The sequence below is a fragment of the Eucyclogobius newberryi genome, unplaced genomic scaffold (assembly GCF_026437365.1).
Source record: "Eucyclogobius newberryi isolate DKJ021-1_F unplaced genomic scaffold, fEucNew1.0.hap1 SCAF_21, whole genome shotgun sequence".
NCBI classification, from domain to species: Eukaryota; Metazoa; Chordata; class Actinopteri; order Gobiiformes; family Gobiidae; genus Eucyclogobius; species Eucyclogobius newberryi.
The window spans coordinates 28,999,706-29,015,169 of record NW_027315846.1 but is presented as its reverse complement, the minus strand read 5'-3'; the positions used below and the strand labels follow the sequence as shown (position 1 = coordinate 29,015,169).

General features: G+C 46.0%; 1 protein-coding gene across 1 annotated transcript in view; it reads left to right on the top strand.

The window, feature by feature from the left end:
• luzp1 (leucine zipper protein 1) overlaps positions 1–15,239 on the top strand; it is a 53,730-nt gene extending 38,491 nt beyond the window's left edge. The window contains exons 6-7 of the mRNA XM_072457283.1: positions 11,642–11,846; positions 14,936–15,239. Coding sequence (XP_072313384.1) covers positions 11,642–11,845 — 204 coding nt within the window. The 3' untranslated portion in view covers position 11,846; positions 14,936–15,239. The remainder of the gene's footprint in view (positions 1–11,641; positions 11,847–14,935) is intronic.
• Positions 15,240–15,464: the final 225 nt, after the last annotated feature.

Below are 15,464 nucleotides of genomic sequence, written 5' to 3'. Positions count from 1 at the left end.
TCTTTGGTACTTGTATATTTAGTCTGTGGTACTTGTATATTTAGTCAGTGGTACTTGTATATTTAGTCAGTGGTACTTGTATATTTAGTCTGTGGTACTTGTATATTTAGTCTGTGGTACTTGTATATTTAGTCTGTGGTACCTGTATATTTAGTCTGTGGTACTTGTATATTTAGTCTGTGGTACTTGTATATTTAGTCAGTGGTACTTGTATATTTAGTCTGTGGTACTTGTATATTTAGTCAGTGGTACTTGTATATTTAGTCAGTGGTACTTGTATATTTAGTCTGTGGTACTTGTATATTTATCTGTGGGACTTGTATATTTAGTCTGTGGTACTTGTATATTTAGTCTTTGGTACTTGTATATTTAGTCTTTGGTACTTGTATATTTAGTCTGTGGTACTTGTATATTTATCTGTGGTACTTGTATATGTGTCTGTGGGACTTGTATATTTAGTCTGTGGTACTTGTATATTTAGTCAGTGGTACTTGTATATTTAGTCTGTGGTACTTGTATATTTAGTCTGTGGTACTTGTATATTTAGTCAGTGGTACTTGTATATTTAGTCTGTGGTACTTGTATATTTAGTCTGTGGTACTTGTATATTTAGTCTGTGGTACTTGTATATTTAGTCTGTGGTACTTGTATATTTAGTCAGTGGTACTTGTATATTTAGTCTGTGGTACTTGTATATTTATCTGTGGTACTTGTATATTTAGTCTGTGGTACTTGTATATTTAGTCTGTGGTACTTGTATATTTAGTCTGTGGGACTTGTATATTTAGTCTGTGGTACTTGTATATTTAGTCTTTGGTACTTGTATATTTAGTCTGTGGTACTTGTATATTTAGTCTGTGGTACTTGTATATTTAGTCTGTGGTACTTGTATATTTAGTCAGTGGTACTTGTATATTTAGTCTGTGGTACTTGTATATTTATCTGTGGTACTTGTATATTTAGTCTGTGGTACTTGTATATTTAGTCAGTGGTACTTGTATATTTAGTCTGTGGTACTTGTATATTTAGTCTGTGGTACTTGTATATTTAGTCTGTGGTACTTGTATATTTAGTCTGTGGTACTTGTATATTTAGTCTGTGGTACTTGTATATTTAGTCTGTGGTACTTGTATATTTAGTCAGTGGTACTTGTATATTTAGTCTGTGGTACTTGTATATTTAGTCTGTGGTACTTGTATATTTAGTCTGTGGTACTTGTATATTTAGTCTGTGGTACTTGTATATTTAGTCTGTGGTACTTGTATATTTAGTCAGTGGTACTTGTATATTTAGTCTGTGGTACTTGTATATTTAGTCAGTGGTACTTGTATATTTAGTCTGTGGTACTTGTATATTTAGTCTGTGGTACCTGTATATTTAGTCTGTGGTACTTGTATATTTAGTCTGTGGTACCTGTATATTTAGTCAGTGGTACTTGTATATTTAGTCTGTGGTACTTGTATATTTAGTCTGTGGGACTTGTATATTTAGTCTGTGGTACTTGTATATTTAGTCTTTGGTACTTGTATATTTAGTCTTTGGTACTTGTATATTTAGTCTGTGGTACTTGTATATTTAGTCAGTGGTACTTGTATATTTAGTCTGTGGTACTTGTACATTTAGTCAGTGGTACTTGTATATTTAGTCTGTGGTACTTGTACATTTAGTCTGTGGTACTTGTATATTTAGTCAGTGGTACTTGTATATTTAGTCTGTGGTACTTGTATATTTAGTCTGTGGTACTTGTATATTTAGTCTGTGGTACCTGTATATTTAGTCTGTGGTACTTGTATATTTAGTCTGTGGTACTTGTATATTTAGTCAGTGGTACTTGTATATTTAGTCTGTGGTACTTGTATATTTAGTCAGTGGTACTTGTATATTTAGTCAGTGGTACTTGTATATTTAGTCTGTGGTACTTGTATATTTATCTGTGGGACTTGTATATTTAGTCTGTGGTACTTGTATATTTAGTCTTTGGTACTTGTATATTTAGTCTTTGGTACTTGTATATTTAGTCTGTGGTACTTGTATATTTAGTCAGTGGTACTTGTATATTTAGTCTGTGGTACTTGTATATTTAGTCTGTGGTACTTGTATATTTAGTCTGTGGTACCTGTATATTTAGTCTGTGGTACTTGTATATTTAGTCTGTGGTACCTGTATATTTAGTCAGTGGTACTTGTATATTTAGTCTGTGGTACTTGTATATTTAGTCTGTGGGACTTGTATATTTAGTCTGTGGTACTTGTATATTTAGTCTTTGGTACTTGTATATTTAGTCTTTGGTACTTGTATATTTAGTCTGTGGTACTTGTATATTTAGTCAGTGGTACTTGTATATTTAGTCTGTGGTACTTGTACATTTAGTCTGTGGTACTTGTATATTTAGTCTGTGGTACTTGTATATTTAGTCTGTGGTACCTGTATATTTAGTCAGTGGTACTTGTATATTTAGTCTGTGGTACTTGTATATTTAGTCTTTGGTACTTGTATATTTAGTCTGTGGTACTTGTATATTTAGTCAGTGGTACTTGTATATTTAGTCAGTGGTACTTGTATATTTAGTCTGTGGTACTTGTATATTTAGTCTGTGGTACTTGTATATTTAGTCTGTGGTACCTGTATATTTAGTCTGTGGTACTTGTATATTTAGTCTGTGGTACTTGTATATTTAGTCAGTGGTACTTGTATATTTAGTCTGTGGTACTTGTATATTTAGTCAGTGGTACTTGTATATTTAGTCAGTGGTACTTGTATATTTAGTCTGTGGTACTTGTATATTTATCTGTGGGACTTGTATATTTAGTCTGTGGTACTTGTATATTTAGTCTTTGGTACTTGTATATTTAGTCTTTGGTACTTGTATATTTAGTCTGTGGTACTTGTATATTTATCTGTGGTACTTGTATATGTGTCTGTGGGACTTGTATATTTAGTCTGTGGTACTTGTATATTTAGTCAGTGGTACTTGTATATTTAGTCTGTGGTACTTGTATATTTAGTCTGTGGTACTTGTATATTTAGTCAGTGGTACTTGTATATTTAGTCTGTGGTACTTGTATATTTAGTCTGTGGTACTTGTATATTTAGTCTGTGGTACTTGTATATTTAGTCTGTGGTACTTGTATATTTAGTCAGTGGTACTTGTATATTTAGTCTGTGGTACTTGTATATTTATCTGTGGTACTTGTATATTTAGTCTGTGGTACTTGTATATTTAGTCTGTGGTACTTGTATATTTAGTCTGTGGGACTTGTATATTTAGTCTGTGGTACTTGTATATTTAGTCTTTGGTACTTGTATATTTAGTCTGTGGTACTTGTATATTTAGTCTGTGGTACTTGTATATTTAGTCTGTGGTACTTGTATATTTAGTCAGTGGTACTTGTATATTTAGTCTGTGGTACTTGTATATTTATCTGTGGTACTTGTATATTTAGTCTGTGGTACTTGTATATTTAGTCAGTGGTACTTGTATATTTAGTCTGTGGTACTTGTATATTTAGTCTGTGGTACTTGTATATTTAGTCTGTGGTACTTGTATATTTAGTCTGTGGTACTTGTATATTTAGTCTGTGGTACTTGTATATTTAGTCTGTGGTACTTGTATATTTAGTCTGTGGTACTTGTATATTTAGTCTGTGGTACTTGTATATTTAGTCTGTGGTACTTGTATATTTAGTCTGTGGTACTTGTATATTTAGTCTGTGGTACTTGTATATTTAGTCTGTGGTACTTGTATATTTAGTCTGTGGTACTTGTATATTTAGTCTGTGGTACTTGTATATTTAGTCTGTGGTACTTGTATATTTAGTCTGTGGTACTTGTATATTTAGTCTGTGGTACTTGTATATTTAGTCAGTGGTACTTGTATATTTAGTCTGTGGTACTTGTATATTTAGTCTGTGGTACTTGTATATTTAGTCTGTGGTACTTGTATATTTAGTCTGTGGTACTTGTATATTTAGTCTGTGGTACTTGTATATTTAGTCTGTGGTACTTGTATATTTAGTCAGTGGTACTTGTATATTTAGTCTGTGGTACTTGTATATTTAGTCTGTGGTACTTGTATATTTAGTATTTGCACAACGGAGTGAGCCGCTGTGCTAATGACTCAAAGCTAACGCTAATGTTGTGCTTTTATTACAGAAACATTTAATGGTTGCATCTTTTATTGTAGAGCTCCTGCTTTAAGTCTCTCTTTTCAAAAGACACAAAAGACTCAAAAAAGAAAAGACAGTCCCACAAGTGCGAGTTCGATGACGGAGCGTTTCCTGAACTGCTCTGAGCAGCAACTGTGCGGCTGCAGCAACTGTGCGGCTGCAGCTCCAGGTTCAGACCAGAATGAGAGTGTCTGGACTTTCCCAGGCTAATTGCTTCTGGAGCTGTGCTGAGCTGCTCTTTTCAGTCTCCACGGCGATGGGCAGGAAACGAGTCACCGGCTAAGTCTGCCAAAGGGGCGGAGCCGGCAAGGTCACTTCCTGTTACAGAGTGGGAGGAAGTGTGCCATGTTGTCCTTATTTGGTAAGAATGGCTCCAGCTGGAATCCACCGAGGAGGAACAGACTCTGGCACCAGCAGGAGGCAGGTCCATGTTTAGTCCTGACTCTGGCACCAGCAGGAGGCCGGTCCATGTTTAGTCCTGACTCTGGCACCAGCAGGAGGCCGGTCCATGTTTAGTCCTGACTCTGGCACCAGCAGGAGGCCGGTCCATGTTTAGTCCTGACTCTGGCACCAGCAGGAGGCCGGTCCATGTTTAGTCCTGACTCTGGCACCAGCAGGAGGCCGCTCCATGTTTAGTCCTGACTCTGGCACCAGCAGGAGGCCGGTCCATGTTTAGTCCTGACTCTGGCACCAGCAGGAGGCCGGTCCATGTTTAGTCCTGACTCTGGCACCAGCAGGAGGCCGGTCCATGTTTAGTCCTGACTCTGGCACCAGCAGGAGGCCGGTCCATGTTTAGTCCTGACTCTAGCACCAGCAGGAGGCCTGTCCATGTTTAGTCCTGACTCTGGACACCAGCAGGAGGCCGGTCCATGTTTAGTCCTGACTCTGGCACCAGCAGGAGGCCGGTCCATGTTTAGTCCTGACTCTGGCACCAGCAGGAGGCCGGTCCATGTTTAGTCCTGACTCTGGCACCAGCAGGAGGCCGGTCCATGTTTAGTCCTGACTCTAGCACCAGCAGGAGGCCTGTCCATGTTTAGTCCTGACTCTGGACACCAGCAGGAGGCCGGTCCATGTTTAGTCCTGACTCTGGCACCAGCAGGAGGCCGGTCCATGTTTAGTCCTGACTCTGGCACCAGCAGGAGGCCGGTCCATGTTTAGTCCTGACTCTGGCACCAGCAGGAGGCCGCTCCATGTTTAGTCCTGACTCTGGCACCAGCAGGAGGCCCTGTACATATCACATTTATTGAAGCTCTTGTACAAGACATAGGCCAATTCACTCATGTCAATATAATAAACACATGTAAATCACTCATTTGTGATCAATTATGAAAACTGCTTTGGACCAGCCTCAGTTTTCTCCAGAGCTCATCACAGATGTGGAACTATCCTCACTGTTGATGAACCTCATATGGAATATCTGGAGCACTGGAGGTCTCCTTTAACTCTGGAGGTCTCCTTTAACCCTGTAGGTCTCCTTTAACCCTGGAGGTCTCCTTTAACTCTGGAGGTCTCCTTTAACCCTGGAGGTCTCCTTTAACCCTGGAGGTCTCCTTTAACTCTGGAGGTCTCCTTTAACTCTGGAGGTCTCCTTTAACTCTGGAGGTCTCCTTTAACCCTGGAGGTCTCCTTTAACTCTGGAGGTCTCCTTTAACCCTGGAGGTCTCCTTTAACTCTGGAGGTCTCCTTTAACTCTGGAGGTCTCCTTTAACTCTGGAGGTCTCCTTTAACCCTGGAGGTCTCCTTTAACTCTGGAGGTCTCCTTTAACCCTGGAGGTCTCCTTTAACTCTGGAGGTCTCCTTTAACTCTGGAGGTCTCCTTTAACTCTGGAGGTCTCCTTTAACCCTGGAGGTCTCCTTTAACTCTGGAGGTCTCCTTTAACCCTGGAGGTCTCCTTTAACCCTGGAGGTCTCCTTTAACTCTGGAGGTCTCCTTTAACTCTGGAGGTCTCCTCTAACCCTGGAGGTCTCCTTTAACTCTGGAGGTCTCCTTTAACTCTGGAGGTCTCCTTTAACTCTGGAGGTCTCCTTTAACCCTGGAGGTCTCCTTTAACCCTTGAGGTCTCCTTTAACTCTGGAGGTCTCCTTTAACTCTGGAGGTCTCCTTTAACTCTGGAGGTCTCCTTTAACCCTGGAGGTCTCCTTTAACCCTGGAGGTCTCCTTTAACCCTGGAGGTCTCCTTTAACTCTGGAGGTCTCCTTTAACACTGGAGGTCTCCTTTAACTCTGGAGGTCTCCTTTAACTCTGGAGGTCTCCTTTAACTCTGGAGGTCTCCTTTAACTCTGGAGGTCTCCTTTAACTCTGGAGGTCTCTCCTTTGTCTGCACTCCACGGGCCCACTAAAAGCACGCTGTTTGGCCCATTGCTGTGGCCCATTGTTGTGGCCCATTGTTGTGGCCCATTGTTGTGGCCCACTGTTTGGCCCACTGTTGTGGCCCACTGTTGTGGGCCGTGGCTGGGTCACGTCAGGCCTCTTCGCCTCACAAAGGATGAGTGCGTTTCCTCGGGGCCGTGGCCCTCAGGCTCTGCCAAGCTCAAGTTTCACGCTTCATTCTGAGCCGGCTCCTGGACACGAGCTCCTTCCAGAATGTTCTCCAAGTTTCTCCACTGGTTTTAGAGGAATGAAAAACATCAGTTTGAAGTCTTTTTATAGAGACTTGTGTTTCAGGGACGGGGCCAAAAATCTGCCAAAGAACGGTCTGAATGTGGACGTCATGTGACGCTGCGATCTGAACATGGGAGCGGGTTAGACCACATGGGAGCGTGTTAGACCACATGGGAGCGGGTTAGACCACATGGGAGCGTGTTAGACCACATGGTAGCGTGTTAGACCACATGGTAGCGTGTTGGAGCGTGTTAGACCACATGCGAGCAGGTTAGACCACATGGGAGAGCGTGTTAGACCACATGGTAGCGGGTTAGACCACATGGGAGCGTGTTAGACCACATGGGAGTGTGTTAGACCACATAGGATCGGGTTAGACCACATGGGAGTGTGTTAGACCATATGGTAGCGTGTTAGACCACATGGTAGCGTGTTGGAGCGTGTTAGACCACATGCGAGCAGGTTAGACCACATGGGGGAGCGTGTTAGACCACATGGTAGCGTGTTGGAGCGTGTTAGACCACATGCGAGCAGGTTAGACCACATGGGGGAGCGTGTTAGACCACATGGTAGCGTGTTGGAGCGTGTTAGACCACATGCGAGCAGGTTAGACCACATGGGGGAGCGTGTTAGACCACATGGTAGCGTGTTGGAGCGTGTTAGACCACATGGGAGCGGGTTAGACCACATGGGAGCGTGTTAGACCACATGGGAGCGGGTTAGACCACATGGGAGCGTGTTAGAGCACATGGGAGCGTGTTAGACCACATGGGAGCGTGTTAGACCACATGGTAGCGGGTTAGACCACATGGGAGCGTGTTAGACCACATGGGAGCGTGTTAGAGCACATGGTAGCGTGTTAGACCACATGGGAGCGTGTTAGACCACATGGGAGCGTGTTAGACCACATAGGATCGGGTTAGACCACATGGGAGCGTGTTAGACCACATGGTAGCGTGTTAGACCACATGGTAGCGTGTTGGAGCGTGTTAGACCACATGCGAGCAGGTTAGACCACATGGGGGAGCGTGTTAGACCACATGGTAGCGTGTTGGAGCGTGTTAGACCACATGCGAGCAGGTTAGACCACATGGGAGAGCGTGTTAGACCACATGGTAGCGTGTTGGAGCGTGTTAGACCACATGCGAGCAGGTTAGACCACATGGGGGAGCGTGTTAGACCACATGGTAGCGTGTTGGAGCGTGTTAGACCACATGGGAGCGGGTTAGACCACATGGGAGCGTGTTAGACCACATGGGAGCGGGTTAGACCACATGGGAGCGTGTTAGAGCACATGGGAGCGTGTTAGACCACATGGGAGCGTGTTAGACCACATGGTAGCGGGTTAGACCACATGCGAGCAGGTTAGACCACATGGGGGAGCGTGTTAGACCACATGGTAGCGTGTTGGAGCGTGTTAGACCACATGCGAGCAGGTTAGACCACATGGGAGAGCGTGTTAGACCACATGGTAGCGGGTTAGACCACATGGGAGCGTGTTAGACCACATGGGAGTGTGTTAGACCACATAGGATCGGGTTAGACCACATGGGAGCGTGTTAGACCACATGGTAGCGTGTTAGACCACATGGTAGCGTGTTGGAGCGTGTTAGACCACATGCGAGCAGGTTAGACCACATGGGGGAGCGTGTTAGACCACATGGTAGCGTGTTGGAGCGTGTTAGACCACATGCGAGCAGGTTAGACCACATGGGGGAGCGTGTTAGACCACATGGTAGCGTGTTGGAGCGTGTTAGACCACATGCGAGCAGGTTAGACCACATGGGGGAGCGTGTTAGACCACATGGTAGCGTGTTGGAGCGTGTTAGACCACATGGGAGCGGGTTAGACCACATGGGAGCGTGTTAGACCACATGGGAGCGGGTTAGACCACATGGGAGCGTGTTAGAGCACATGGGAGCGTGTTAGACCACATGGGAGCGTGTTAGACCACATGGTAGCGGGTTAGACCACATGGGAGCGGGTTAGACCACATGGGAGCGTGTTAGAGCACATGGTAGCGGGTTAGACCACATGGGAGCGTGTTAGACCACATGGGAGCGTGTTAGACCACATAGGATCGGGTTAGACCACATGGGAGCGTGTTAGACCACATGGTAGCGTGTTAGACCACATGGTAGCGTGTTGGAGCGTGTTAGACCACATGCGAGCAGGTTAGACCACATGGGGGAGCGTGTTAGACCACATGGTAGCGTGTTGGAGCATGTTAGACCACATGCGAGCAGGTTAGACCACATGGGGGAGCGTGTTAGACCACATGGTAGCGTGTTGGAGCGTGTTAGACCACATGCGAGCAGGTTAGACCACATGGGGGAGCGTGTTAGACCACATGGTAGCGTGTTGGAGCGTGTTAGACCACATGCGAGCAGGTTAGACCACATGGGAGAGCGTGTTAGACCACATGGTAGCGGGTTAGACCACATGGGAGTGTGTTAGACCACATAGGATTGGGTTAGACCACATGGGAGCATGTTAGACCACATGGTAGCGTGTTAGACCACATGGTAGCGTGTTGGAGCGTGTTAGACCACATGCGAGCAGGTTAGACCACATGGGGGAGCGTGTTAGACCACATGGTAGCGTGTTGGAGCGTGTTAGACCACATGCGAGCAGGTTAGACCACATGGGGGAGCGTGTTAGACCACATGGTAGCGTGTTGGAGCGTGTTAGACCACATGCGAGCAGGTTAGACCACATGGGGGAGCGTGTTAGACCACATGGTAGCGTGTTGGAGCGTGTTAGACCACATGCGAGCAGGTTAGACCACATGGGAGAGCGTGTTAGACCACATGGGAGCAGGTTAGACCACATGGGGGAGCGTGTTAGACCACATGGGGGAGCGTGTTAGACCACATGGGGGAGCGTGTTAGACCACATGCGAGCAGGTTAGACCACATGGCGGAGCGTGTTAGACCACATGGTAGCGTGTTGGAGCGTGTTAGACCACATGGTAGCGTGTTGGAGCGTGTTAGACCACATGCGAGCAGGTTAGACCACATGGCGGAGCGTGTTAGACCACATGGTAGCGTGTTGGAGCGTGTTAGACCACATGGTAGCGTGTTGGAGCGTGTTAGACCACATGCGAGCAGGTTAGACCACATGGGGGAGTGTGTTAGACCACATGGGGGAGCGTGTTAGAGCACATGGGGGAGCGTGTTAGACCACATGGGGGAGCGTGTTAGACCACATGGGGGAGCGTGTTAGACCACATGGTCATAGCTCTTAAAGGTGTGGACACGTTTTTGGAACCACATTTTCTCCAGACATGTGACTTGGAGCTCCTCCTCTGGGAGGGACACATGACCTGCTCTGTCCATCTGCTTTACACAGATTTAATCCAGATTAGCAATAAATTAGTACAAATTAAATATTATTCCTCCACCAAAGTTGATTTATGATCCTTTCAGTCAAAGGGTTTTAGTGGTTATAATAATTCCTCATTTATAAATACCAAAGGATTCTTTTAACAGTGAAATCATTTATTTTAATTCCAAAATAAGTCCAGTTTAAAGAATCAAAATCCTTCTCAGCGTCCAGACTTATGATCACATCTTTGTTTAGTTGTGTTTGTGTTTGTCTCATTGTGTGTGAGGATCGTCTTATGTCGTCTTGTGTCTGATCTTTGTGGATTCAGTTTGGGAGGATTTGTTCCATTCTTTTGGACATAATTGAGGTGAATAAACGATAGTCCACATTCAGAATAGAAATAGTCTCTGTGAGGCACAGTCCAGTCGCTCCTTCTCTTCTTTACGTATTAAAGGATACGATGGCTTCTTTCACAGTTCAATGTTGATCAAAGCAGTGCGAGTGTCTTTAAGAGCTTCATGCACATTTTCAACATGACCAGAGCAATAGACCTAAAGCACAGAACAATGTCCAGTTACACTTGTCCAGTCCTAATGTCCTTTTATGTCTTCATGGTTCCACATGTTCATTATAATGTCCAGTCCTTGATTGTAGGTGCAGTGCACATTGTGTCCAGTCCTAAAGCCTAAATACTTCCTTCTGAAAATCAAATATCCACAGAAATGTCTTATGTGACCATCACTTGAACTCACATACCCCATGTTGGTGGATCCATTTCTTATGTTTTGTATTTTTGTCTCTGCGGGTGTTTTCAGCACATTCTTTACCTTCAAAACTCACCAGAAGATCTTCTCCTGCCTCTTTCATCTGCTCAGACAAAGCTCTTTCTGTTGGTGACAAATCTCATCCAAACACCACTGCGTGAAGAGGGCGTGGCCTTGTGCTCCGACCTCAGCCCTGACCTCAGCCCTGACCTCAGCCCTGACCTCAGCTCTCAATGACCCCATGTCCTGCTGCCTTTCACGTAACATAAGGGCCAACCGTTGTAAAGTCTCCTCCGTCCACGCTCGTCTGTGGGGCGGGCCTCGTCTGTGGGGCGGGGCTCGTCTGTGGGGCGGGGCTCGTCTGTGGGGCGGGGCTCGTCTGTGGGGCGGGGCTCGTCTGTGGGGCGGGGCTCGTCTGTGGGGCGGGCGGGGCTCGTCTGTGGGGCGGGGCTCGTCTGTGGGGCGGGCGGGGCTCGTCTGTGTCACTCCTGGAACCCTCAAGCACCTGATTTGATCACATCATCAGATCCAGTGTCTCTAACTTACTTTATTTAATTTACTTGAATATTACATTTTTACTTTTTTTCCCAAAACTATTACAATTGCATTCGTCGTGTGACTTCCTCATCCCAGGCCCTTGTAAAGGTCATTTGTGTATTTTTATTTTGTTGACTGTAATTGTAATTTGACTTATGTTTTGGACAATCCCATGTTTATTGAAACTAAACCTTTAGAATCTTTGGATTGAAGCTCGTGTCAGACTCACATTCTCTGTGTTTCAGGCTGAAGCTGCAGAGAGTGTGAGCCACAGCCCGGCCTCCTGGAGACGACCGCTGCCCACCACCAACTCATCTCTCCTGGGCAGCTCCAAGACGCCAGGGGCCCCCTCCTCCAGAGCTGAGCTGTGGGCCAGGGGCCAGGGGTCAGGGGCCCGCACAGAGGGAAGTGCCCGACCCTGGAACCAGCGTCAGATTGAGCACCACTGAGGTCAGGGCCACAGGTGTTTTTCTTTGCATGATATGACTATGTGTATACATATACATATATATATATATATATATATATATATATATATATATATATATATATATCGTCACTCTGATCACCCTGACTCCCCAAAAGCAGACCCCCATCACTCCGACTCCCATTTAGCGCCTTTAGCCTGTTTTCTATATCTGCCCAATCAAGCTCCTTTGTTCCAAGGAATCTCCCTGCAGCTTTAGCAATGATCCTGATCCTTTCAGTTCTGCTTTGAGTCTGAGCAGCACAGTTTACAACATCCACCATAAAGAGTACAAAATCCTCTCTATCCACAACCAGGGTATTCTCATTAATTCTGGAACCTGCACACTTGGGACCTCCACTCTTGAAACCTTCACACTTCTTGGGAGCCACGCTGGCCTCTCTCATTTCGCCCTGGCTGGGAGCAGCGCTGGCTCCTCTCTCTGTATTTACTCTAAACTCGTTACTTGAAACTTTCTTGACTGCATCTGCATAGGATATACCTTGAGAGACCTTTATTTTCTGCACCTCAGCAGCTCTTTTGCTAAACCTGCATCCCCCGTAGGCAGAGCTATGTTCTTCCCCACAGTTACAGCACTTCAGTTTTGCTCCCACGTCACACTTCCCATACTTGTGATCTCCTGCACATTTACCACATCTTTGCCTCCCTCTACAGACCGCTGCAATATGCCCAAAGCGCTGGCACTTAAAGCAACGCAGGGGCGGTGGAACATATGGCCTAACGTCATGGCACATGAACCCAATGAACACCTTACTAGGCAGGCACCTCCCTTCAAGTGTTACCATTACCGACAAGCTGTCACATCTTACCCCAGACCGGGTCACCTTCAACCGCCTAGCGTCCACCACCGTAACTCCCGTCAAATTCTCCTTAACTTCATCCACAGACGTCGCCGTAGGGACACCTACGATAACTCCTCTGACCGTGTTTCTTTCAGCATCAGACACAAGAATGTCCTTTCCACCCAGACGTTTAGTTCCAATCGCCTTCCGTTGCTGAGCCGCGTCCTTGCACACGACCAGCAGCGAGCCATCTCTAAGGACACTCGCACTCTTGATCACTCCCACAGCTACAGTTAGGCTCTTTGACAATGCCACTGAATTCCACTCCTTAAAGGATGCACTATCCTGTGCAAGCTTTATGATCACCTTACAGTCTCTGCTCTCACCCCGGATATCAATAGCTTCAGCCTCATCCTGCTGCTCATTCCCAGAACCCTCGGACGAGCTAAGGGACTTTTTACGTTTCCGGGCATGTGCAGGCAGAAAAGGCTGCTCCTCCACGCCGTCCAGAACGTCTTCCATCCCCGATCCACTCTCCTCCGCCATCTCCCGCCTCTCCAGACCGGGTGTTGTGTCAGTTGTTGTTGTTGTTTTATGTTGTTGTTTTATGGCCCATTGTTGTGGCCCATTGTTGTGGCCCACTGTTTGGCCCACTGTTGTGGCCCACTGTTGTGGGCCGTGGCTGGGTCACGTCAGGCCTCTTCTCCTCACAAAGGATGAGTGCGTTTCCTCGGGGCCGTGGCCCTCAGGCTCTGCCAAGCTCAAGTTTCACGCTTCATTCTGAGCCGGCTCCTGGACACGAGCTCCTTCCAGAATGTTCTCCAAGTTTCTCCACTGGTTTTAGTGGAATGAAAAACATCAGTTTGAAGTCTTTTTATAGAGACTTGTGTTTCAGGGACGGGGCCAAAAATCTGCCAAAGAACGGTCTGAATGTGGACGTCATGTGACGCTGCGATCTGAACATGGGAGCGGGTTAGACCACATGGGAGCGTGTTAGACCACATGGGAGCGGGTTAGACCACATGGGAGCGGGTTAGACCACATGGGAGCGTGTTAGACCACATGAGAGCGGGTTAGACCACATGGGAGCGAGTTGTTGTTGTTGTTGTTGTTGTTTTATGGCGGTTGGCATCCAAGTGTTGCATTACCGCCAGACTTTATTCCTCAGACTTTGTCGTAGTTGTTGTTGTTGTTGTTGCTCTACGGCGGCTGGCATCCAAGTGCTGCACCACCGCCAGACTCCACTCCTCAGACCTTGTCGTAGTCCTCAGACTCTGTCGTAGTCCGTTGTTGTTGTTGTTGTTGTTTTATGGCGGTTGACATCCGAGTGTTGCATTACCGCCAGACTTTATTCCTTAGACTTTGTCGTAGTCCTAAAAGTTCTTCTTCCAGTGCCTTGACTTCCAGTGCTTTGTCCTCAGACTCTGTCGTAGTCCGTAAAAGTACTCCTTCCATTGCTTTGGTGTTAAAAAGTCTACGCCGTGCGTCTACGAGCTGCCACTCGTAGACGCACGCTTCTGTCAGCGCCACTTACCACCGCTCATATCGTTCTGCATCATGGTGTGGCTTCATTTAAATTTGACTTTCGCATTGCATTCTGGGATTGAAACACGCCCAGCAGTGTCATCACAACAAACATGTTGGCGCCCATGTCCCCCGCATGTTCCCCCCGCTCGCCTTCGCTACCAAAATAAAGGATAACGACGTAGAAAAGGTCGATTGAAATATCTTAAAATCGTGAGATTTAGTCTCATGATCGGGTTGAAGCCTCTGACCCCTGGACTGTTGAAGCCTGACCCCTGGACTAGCCTGACCCCTGGACTGTTGAAGCCTGACCCCTGGACTGTTGAAGCCTGACCCCTGGACTGTTGAAGCCTCTGACCCCTGGACTGTTGAAGCCTGACCCCTGGACTGTTGAAGCCTGACCCCTGGACTGTTGAAGCCTGACCCCTGGACTGTTGAAGCCTCTGACCCCTGGACTGTTGAAGCCTGACCCCTGGACTGTTGAAGCCTGACCCCTGGACTGTTGAAGCCTGACCCCTGGACTGTTGAAGCCTGACCCCTGGACTTTTGAAGCCTGACCCCTGGTGGTCACTCCGAAAATGGCAAAATTTTGATCTTTTTTGCCTTCTAAGTAAAAAAAATAAGAATTTACCGACCGACCGACCCACTTGGTCGGGTTACAGCAAACAGCCTGATGTATTTCCTGACTAAAGCAGCTGCAGTGGAACAAAACCAGCCTAAAGTTATTCACTTTCTTTCTCTTCCAGATCTCTATTTGTTCCTCTGAGGCAGAACATTGACCCATGCATCGTGTCCACTCATCTTCAAAAGGCTCTGGACGCTACCAGTGCCTCAGGACTGACCTTTGCCCCTCAGGACTGACCTGTGCCCCTCAGGACTGACCTTTGCCCCTCAGGACTGACCTGTGCCCCTCAGGACTGACCTTTGCCCCTCAGGACTGACCTGTGCCTCAGGACTGACCTGTGCCTCAGGACTGACCTCTGACCTCTGCCTCCTCTTCTGCTCGCTGGATGTTTGATGGAACTGGACAAAGGAGAGGGCGGCACGCTCAGCAGCACGTCCATGCAGCCGGTCAAATCACTTGAATTCAGAATATTACATGTACTTGTACATATATCTCATGTACGTGTACTTGTACATATATCTCATGTACATGTACTTGTACATATATCTCATGTACATGTACTTGTACATATATCTCATGTACGTGTACTTGTACATATATCTCATGTACATGTACTTGTACATATATCTCATGTACATGTACTTGTACAT